Source organism: Magnolia sinica, chromosome 4, assembly GCF_029962835.1.
Source record: "Magnolia sinica isolate HGM2019 chromosome 4, MsV1, whole genome shotgun sequence".
Classification (NCBI taxonomy): Eukaryota; Viridiplantae; Streptophyta; class Magnoliopsida; order Magnoliales; family Magnoliaceae; genus Magnolia; species Magnolia sinica.
Genome location: NC_080576.1, coordinates 105,749,401 through 105,758,933, shown reverse-complemented (window position 1 = coordinate 105,758,933; position 9,533 = coordinate 105,749,401). Strand labels below are relative to the sequence as shown.

General features: G+C 43.1%; 1 protein-coding gene across 2 annotated transcripts; it reads left to right on the top strand.

Moving 5' to 3' along the window:
* Positions 1-475: 475 nt before the first annotated feature.
* On the top strand, positions 476-8,432 carry LOC131243650 (5-oxoprolinase 1). Of its 2 annotated transcripts, none has more exons than XM_058243141.1 (3): positions 476-634; positions 2,841-6,807; positions 7,778-8,432. In XM_058243141.1, exon 2 carries the CDS (start codon positions 2,956-2,958, stop codon positions 6,772-6,774), a length of 3,819 nt encoding a protein of 1,272 aa, XP_058099124.1. In that variant the 5' UTR covers positions 476-634; positions 2,841-2,955; the 3' UTR covers positions 6,775-6,807; positions 7,778-8,432. The 2 variants fall into 2 exon arrangements, with proteins under 2 accessions (XP_058099124.1, XP_058099125.1); XM_058243142.1 differs by lacking the exon at positions 476-634 and adding an exon at positions 734-999.
* The last annotated feature ends 1,101 nt before the right edge of the window (positions 8,433-9,533 follow it).

The window sequence follows — 9,533 nt, the reverse complement described above, 5'->3', positions numbered from 1 at the left end:
TCGTAAACAGTGTTGAATGAGTGTCTACCATTAACAACCTTTTGGGGGCCATAAAAGTTTCGGATCAAGCTGATTTTTGTTTTTTCCCTTCATCTAGGCATATATGACCTAATCAACAGATTGGATGTCAAATAAACAGTACAGTGGGCCTTAGGAGGATTTTAATGATGGATATCCAATCACTATTGTTTTCCTGTGGTGTGGTCCACCTGAGATTTATATCTCTATAATTTTTCGGTTCAAGCCCTAAAATGATATGTAAAAAGGGATGAACGGAATGGATGAACACATAATCATGCTGGGGCCCACAGAGCACCGACCATCAGCCACCGGGCTGGTGGCTGGGGGAGTAGCCAATCCGTTTCCATGATTTTTGAACCCGTACAAACACATGGTGGCGTACCTGATGGACGGTTGGATTTCAAGGATATGAAGTGGTTCGGTCCAAGTCAGCAAAAGGCCCATCGTGTCCGTACGAAACTTCACCCAGTGAAGAGCTTTCAAGAGAGAAACGGAGACTCATCAGCAGCAAAAAGAACAATAGATTCCCTCATCCGTTTTGTCTCCCTCTATATAGATGTACGAATACATTTCCGCATTTCTCCATTTCTTTCCACCATTTTCTCGTTTCCAGGTAAAGCACAGCCACTTGATTTCTGCTCTCTCTCTCTCTCTCTCTCTCTCTCTCTCTCTCACATCATGCAGGCCGATCTAACCGAAACACGCTGCTTTTGTAGGACATCCGTACCTTGAAAAAGGTAGGCCACACCGCGAAGATCACACGGCAATAAAATCAGGCTGGTCTGATGAACAGGTGGGCCACACCGTTGGCATTAATGGACAGCCGACGGTCTGACTCAACATACAGCTGTGGCCCACTTAGTGAGTGGATCAGCCTGGTTTTCGAGATGGGAGATCTTCATGGTGGGGCCTACCTTTTTCATGGTACGGATGTGCCACACACGTGGCATGTTGGCAGGAAAGATCGGACTACTGTAGGTAATCAGTTCTCAAAAGGGAAAACTCACTCTGTCAGTTATTATTATTATTTTTATTTTTTTCTGTGAAAACCCTGGTTTTATTACATGTAGAATTTCAAGCAAGCGTTTCTAGGGCTTCTAACAAGTTATGATTTTACATATGGAATTGATATTGAAATCCTCCCTGATGGATAAACAAACCCTTTCTTTTCCCATCTTGTTAAGCAAATAGCACAAATTTGTAGCAATTTATCCCCCAAAAGTAGAAAGTGCAGGTGTAAATACCGTATGATATATCAACGGGATTTCTTCATTGCTCCTTTTACTTGTAAAACGCTAGATTGGTTACATGTATGAAACCCTCTAATTTGGACACCGCCGGGAGATCAGTGTTGTATAGTGATCTGACCATTTAGCCCTTTTTTGGATCAAAGCAAAACCGTTGGATTTGAAGCGTGGGATAATGATTTTTTATTCATCAAAAAAAAAAAAAAAACTGTTAGATTTGATCTGGGTCGTGAAGACTAGAATCTTATTGCAATTTTTTAATGCGTAAAACCCTAGATCACCACTGGCACAGGAATGAAACTAATCTTGATGCCCATATCAAGGCAACCAGAAATCTCCCAACCGTTTGGAAAATTCACAAATTAATCTTTATTCTTTTATTAAAGAGGGATGGTGAACTACAACCAGTTGTATGCTACAACTTTTTTTTTTTCTTCTTCTTCTTCTTCTTCTTCTTTTTTTTTTTTTTAATGCCTTATGATTTTGGTTTCCAATTTGGAATTAAAAATATCCCATAATTTCAAGGATGAAATGTTTTAAAAAATGAGTTGTAGGTTTTAAGGGTGTGTTTAAGCGCCACTTCAAAACCATTTAATTTTAATATACACCACATGGGCAAAGTTTGTCAGGAAAACTGTCCTTGCACTGCACCGCCCCGCGGTACATGTGCGAATGTTTGCGACATGTGCGAGATCCACATTGTCCACAAGATGTGCCTTCATGAGAAAGGGCTTCCTTTGAAAAATTAGGCTCGTTGGATGATCAGGTGGGCAACAGTTGTGCACACAATGGTAGCTGTTAATACAAGTCCTGACAAATGTTGACACCACTTGTCGTGCCTATCGGAGAAAAACTCGTTAAACTCTTTTTAGGTGGCAGCCAAACATGCTCTAAGTTAACTCGCAATTACCATTCTCATTTTAGCAAATACCCGATACTTTTTAGTTATTCTATAATCAAGAGAAGGCATATACACCTAAGGAAAAAGCTTAAAAAACATTGTGTTTTGTATGTAGAGATCTACTATACCTATGGTCAAATTGGGAGTTAGTTCACCATAATCTTGATAGCGGACATGAACTCCAACACTAGGACTGTGTTTGGATGAAAATGTGAATTTAAATAGTCTATATTAACAGGAAATGGCAAAGGATGATGATCTCTCCTACTGTTTGTAATGAGGAAGTAGCCCTCAAATTGCATTTGCATTTCTTTGAAGTCTAACTTGAAAGTAATGTATCTGCAATTTAGAGCTCAGGTCATTAATCTCATTGATAAGGAGGAAATGACTATTTAGTTCTTTCCACTTTATTAGAAAAATGCTTGCAGTTCAATTCGATAGTGCATCCAAATGACTGTAACCCTCTTTGAATGGGTGTTACTATTGGGATTCCCATTCAACACCCATAGATGGTGTGGGATTGGGTATAAAGACTTGGGCCCATTAAAAAGTATACTTCTAATTTTGCCTTGATTGGGGTACGGGGTACCCAAACTTTACCAGCAGAAGATCATGTGGTTTCTGAAGATCTAGTTTCTTTATTTTATTTGATTGTCATTTCTTGGATGCAGGCAGAAATCAGTGGATTTGATCTGGGTTTCGAAGAATAGATAATACTTGCAATTGGGTTGTTGTCTACATCCTCTGAAAGCCCTGTTTTCAGTAGTAGAGAAAGGGAATTTAGGAATGGGGAGCATTAAGGAGGAGAAGTTCCGGTTTTGTATCGATAGAGGGGGCACATTTACTGACATTTATGCTGAAATTCCGGGGAGATCGGATTGCCAAGTGATGAAACTGCTATCTGTGGATCCATCAAATTATGATGATGCTCCGATTGAAGGGATCCGTAGAATTCTTGAAGAATCTACAGGTGACAAGATCCCCCGGTCTTCGAAAATCCCCACAGAGAAGATAGAGTGGATACGGATGGGCACAACGGTAGCAACAAATGCTTTGTTGGAGAGGAAGGGTGAGAGAATTGCATTGTGCGTCACTCAGGGATTCCGGGATTTGCTACAGATAGGCAACCAGGCCCGCCCGAACATCTTTGATCTCACTGTGGCGAAGTCTTCAAATCTCTATGAGGAAGTTATAGAGGCTGATGAGAGGGTTGAGCTGGTTATTGACAAGGAGGAGGAAAAACAGAATAGCTCTTCTTTGGTTAAAGGGATATCAGGTGAGCTTATCAAGGTGGTAAAGCCACTCAACAAAGAAGCATTGAAACCTCTATTGGAAGGTCTATTGCAGAAAGGAATAAGCTGTTTGGCTGTTGTATTATTGCATTCTTACACTTACCCAGACCATGAAATCGCAGTGGAACAATTAGCTTTGAATTTGGGTTTTCAGCATGTTTCGTTGTCTTCTGCTTTGACCCCTATGGTTCGAGCCGTGCCTCGTGGTTTGACGGCCAGCGTTGATGCATATCTGACTCCAGTTATTAAAGAGTACTTATCTGGGTTCATTTCAAGATTTGATGAGGGGTTGGAAAAGGTGAATGTTTTGTTTATGCAGTCTGACGGAGGGCTTGCACCGGAAAGCAGATTTTCTGGCCACAAAGCTGTTCTGTCAGGCCCTGCAGGAGGGGTTGTGGGTTATTCGCAGACCCTTTTTGGGCTTGAAACAACAAAGCCCCTCATTGGGTTTGATATGGGTGGGACATCAACCGACGTGAGCCGCTACGCTGGAAATTATGAGCAAGTGCTGGAGACACAAATTGCAGGGGCTATAATTCAAGCACCCCAGCTTGACATAAACACCGTTGCTGCTGGTGGTGGGTCTAAGCTCAAGTTTCAATTCGGATCTTTTCGGGTGGGGCCTGAATCAGTGGGCGCTCACCCGGGTCCTGTTTGTTACCGAAAAGGTGGGGAATTGGCTGTTACCGATGCTAATCTGATTTTAGGAACTGTTATTCCTGACTATTTCCCATTCATCTTTGGCCCAAACGAGGATCAGCCATTAGATATTAAAGCTACCAGAGCTGAATTTGAGAAGCTCGCGGCCAGGATTAATTCTTACAGGAAGAGTCAGGATCTATCGTCAAAGGATATGACAGTAGAGGAGATTGCACTCGGATTCATAAATGTGGCAAACGAAACCATGTGCCGGCCTATACGGCAATTAACTGAGATGAAGGGCCACGAGACAAGAAACCATGCACTCGCTTGCTTTGGAGGCGCGGGCCCGCAGCACGCCTGTTCTATTGCTAGATCATTGGGTATGTCTGAAGTTCTCATTCACCGGTTCTGTGGTATTTTAAGTGCTTACGGCATGGGATTAGCAGATGTTATTGAAGAGGCGCAGGAGCCATATTCTGCTGTTTATGGGCCTGATTCTATTCTAGAGGCCTTTTGTAGAGAAGCTATTTTGTTGAAGCAAGTAAAGGAGAAGCTGAAAGATCAAGGTTTTGAAGACGGATGTGTCATGACGGAATCGTATTTGAACTTGAGATATGAGGGCACGGATACGGCCATCATGGTGAGAAGGCAAAACGAGGGAGACAAAAATGACTATGCAGGCGAATTTGTGAAGCTATTCCAGCAAGAGTACGGATTTAAACTACAAAACCGAAATATCCGTATCTGTGACGTTAGAGTCAGGGGCATCGGAGTTACCAATATCTTGAAACCTCAAGAATTGGAACTGACTTCGAGAGTCCCAGATATAGAAGGGAAGTACAATATCTATTTCGGAAATGGATGGCATGAGACACCATTATTCAAGCTCGAGAAGCTGGGTTATGGGCATGTCTTGCAGGGGCCAGTGATAATCATGAATGGTAATAGTACAGTGATTGTAGAACCAGATTGTAAAGCAATTATTACCAAGTATGGTAATATAAAAATCGAGATTCAGTCGGCTCCGAGCACGGTAAAAATAGCAGAAAAGGTTGCAGATGTGGTGCAACTTTCGATCTTCAACCACAGGTTTATGGGCATTGCTGAACAAATGGGCCGCACCCTCCAGAGAACCTCTATCTCGACGAACATCAAGGAGCGCCTAGATTTCTCTTGCGCACTGTTCGGTCCAGATGGAGGACTGGTCGCGAATGCTCCTCATGTGCCGGTGCATTTGGGTGCCATGTCGAGCACTGTTTGTTGGCAACTTGAATACTGGGGTGACAATCTCAATGAAGGAGATGTTTTGGTCACTAACCATCCATGTTCGGGAGGAAGCCATCTTCCTGATATTACTGTTATAACCCCTGTTTTCGACAATGGAAAGTTGGTATTTTTCGTGGCAAGTAGAGGACACCATGCGGAAATTGGTGGCATAACTCCTGGAAGCATGCCGCCCTTCTCGAAGTCTATATGGGAAGAAGGAGCGGCCATCAAAGCATTTAAGCTTGTAGAGAAGGGAGTTTTCAAAGAAGAAGGAATCATCAAGCTACTTCAATCTCCTCAGTCCGATGAATTTTCAGCCCGTAAGATCCCCGGAACCCGTCGGCTTCAAGACAACCTATCTGATCTCCGGGCTCAAGTTGCTGCGAATCAAAGAGGGATATCCCTCATTAAAGAGCTTATCGAACAGTATGGATTGGATACTGTCCAATCCTACATGACCCATGTGCAGACGAATGCGGAAGAAGCTGTGAGAGAGATGCTCAAGTCTGTCTCCACCAGAGCTGCAGGCCGTGCACCCAACTCAGAAAATCAAGAGACGAATGCAGATTCGACCATTGTTGTTGAAGAGGAAGATTACATGGATGATGGTTCAATTATTCATCTAAAGCTTACAATCGATGCCAAGAAGGGTGAAGCTACATTCGATTTTGATGGGACCAGCCCAGAGGTGTATGGGAATTGGAATGCCCCTGAAGCTGTAACGGCTGCGGCAGTCATATATTGCCTGCGGTGTTTGGTGGACATTGATATTCCGCTAAATCAAGGTTGTCTGGCCCCTGTGAAAATCCGCATCCCCCCAGGCTCATTCCTCTCTCCAAGCGATAAGGCCGCTGTTGTGGGAGGCAATGTGCTTACTTCTCAAAGGATAACAGATGTTGTCTTGACAGCATTCCAGGCTTGCGCTTGTTCTCAAGGTTGCATGAATAATCTCACTTTTGGGGACGACACTTTTGGTTACTACGAAACAATTGGAGGCGGGAGTGGGGCCGGGCCGAGCTGGGATGGGACCAGTGGGGTCCAGTGCCATATGACCAATACCCGGATGACCGATCCGGAGATCTTCGAGCAGAGGTATCCAGTTATATTGCACAAGTTTGGGCTGCGAGAGAAGAGTGGAGGCGATGGTTTACATAGAGGGGGAAATGGCCTTGTGAGGGAGATTGAATTCCGGCGGCCCATTGTGGTTAGTGTGCTTTCGGAGAGGCGGGTACATGCGCCGAGAGGGTTGAATGGAGGGGGAGATGGGGCCCACGGGGCTAATTACCTGATCAAGAAAGATAAGCGGAAGGTTTATCTTGGAGGGAAGAACACGGTGGAGGTGCAAGCGGGTGAAATTCTCCAGATTTTGACACCTGGCGGTGGTGGGTGGGGCTCCCAACTTTGATTTCCAAATGGGAGATACTTCATATGCAAGAAGGTTAGCTTTGATTTGATCTTTGTCATTGCTCTTGCATGACTGTCTTGTGATCTTTTCTTTCTTAATTACTGGAATGATGTGATAGATCTCATATGGAAATGAATAAAGTTTGCGACTTCACATGCATATATACTCCTCAACGTGCATTTAAGTTATTGATATGCCTAACCACACACACGAATAATATTTTGTTGGTAGGGCCTGTTTGGATGCAACAGATGTTCTATCCTGCATTAATTTGTTGGAGAATGGTCTGGTGTCACTGAAATTTTAGTTGTAAGGGCCCATTTGGATTTATTTGTTGGAGAATGGTCCAGTGTCACTGAATTTTGGTCTTAAGGGCCTGTTTGGATGCAACCAACACTTCTGGATAGGCTACTTAGTCTATCTGGATGGTTCCTGAATAGCCTCTTCTGGATAGTCTATCCCTCCTAAGTGCCCTGGATAGGCACTTGGTTAGTCTATCAGGCTAGTCGGTCCTGAATTGCCTGTCTTGGATAGTCTATCCTTCTAAGTGCCTGCATATCATCATTCATACTCTGCCAGAATATCAAAGTTCTGCTTTTTGCATGATGGGTCATGCTCCATCCACAATAGGCCTACAAGGCTACATTTTTAGATTCCGGCACGTGTAAGTCTACTGTGGATGAGACACCCGCTCAGAAAATACGAGTCGACACAACCTAATGTAGCCTTCTTTAAGATGAGGAGTGTCGAGTGCACGCTGGCATGGGATCGAATAGGGACTTCACAGCATGGCTGCTGACTTGGCACACGTGTGAAGTTCTGGGCCGTTCATCTGGCACGGTGCACTTTGAACACCCCATTGTGTAAATATGGAACAGGTTAACTCATCAGGTGTGCCCCACCATATGCATGGGCACTACCTGATGATTGGATTGGCCAGTTCTTGAGCCAGGTCACTCTCACATTGCCCCTTTGCTAACTATGGCCCCAATCTCTCATACAGGTGCCAAGTCAGCTGGTGTGCTACGGGATGCATCAATGCTAGGTGAGTATCTACTTGCATTCCGCTTTTAATTTTTAGAATTAAGGAATGTTTGTGCTACCTTCAAACGATGTTAGCAACGTCTCCAAATCTTTTAAGTGACACGCCAAATGACCAACCATCAATTTGGATCATTATGATGGTGAAAAATCATGCTGATCTGATGATCATAACCATTCATATCAATAATATGAGAAATGGACAGTCAAGATCATTTTGAGAAACAAAATAGTTCCAATAATTATTTTAAAACCATCTTTTTGATAGGTCCTGCTGCGGATTAAGCACATTGGTTTGGTGTTGCTAAACATCTGATCCGTGGCTTCTAAAAAAACGAATGGTTGTAAAAAAATGTCCACATTGAAAGGATTAGGCTCATCTGATTTGCCTGATTTTTTTCCCTATTGCTTCCCCTAATTATATGAATGAATGAATGAATAATCCAAATCGATGAATGGCTGTGCCATGTGTCACTTAAAAGTTTTACGAACGTTGTAAAGGACCCCATAAAAGTGTCCATGTCACCTTTAGAATTTTACAGTGGATATGAAATATTTGGAGGATTCTAAAATCTAATTCCTAGTTGTTGAATATGAAATGCTGATAATTTTGATGAGCTGGCTCGCCAATCGGGACGGCCTAACTTGTATGACTAAACTTTTGGAAGTGGATTGCATTCAGTAGGGCGCGAGACACACCCTATCCAGCACCAATGAAAAAGCACCATGTGGGCGTATCATGAGTGGGACCCACAGTGAAAAATAAAAATAGGTACAGGAAATGACCATTTTGCCCTTTTTACTATGGATCCCACGCCTGTATGCGTGCACATGGTGCTGGATTGGGTGCATCCAGCGGCATGCTGGATGCCATCTGTCCCAAACTTTTGCTAGGCTTGGGTCCACTGTTCAAGCTTATGGGTTTAGTTGAACATGCATTTTTAAGCTTCATCAGGGTATGTGGATGGATTAATGTTGGCTATATGTGATATGTACATGAACTAATTCAACCAGCATGATTTTGAATACATTGGTTCAAAATCAATCATGATACTTGGACACTTCATTCGATCAAATCAGATCTGAATCGTCCATTTAAATCCATCGCATTTCATTGGCTACGAAGAAAAAACATGTCAATGAGATGATCCTGTTTGTCCTTAATTTAGCCTTTATATCCAAATCTGTGGGGGGGGGGGGGGGGATCTAGATGGTACAAAGATCAGATGGAGAAGATTGTTAAAATCTAACCACTTAGAGACAGAGATCAGACAGAGAAGATTGCTAAAGTCTAAGTATGAATAGCATTCCTCGAGCAATATCTAAATTATATACATGTTATGAACCCTTCGGGGGTGCAAAGGAGGGGTCAAGATTTAGTGGTGAAAAGTTCTCCACTATTGTAGCTAGTCATCTGATCGGTGTGATCGTTGTGATACTGCCCATCTATGTTACAGCCCAACAGTGGCTGGGATTTGGTGCCGAGATGGAATGCTCTATAACTAACTTGGACGCTGTGTTTAATAAGACACTGCTTGGGTGTCATATGAAACTTGGGTAGAAAGGTTGTATAATGTGAGAGGGTGATGGATGGCACGGACGCTTGCAAACTGTCCAAAATTTTGGGACCCACTTTAGATGGTGAATAATATATTGATGCATTTATTTAAGTCCATATATATGGTGGATAATTGGGTGGGCCATGTACTTGGTTGATG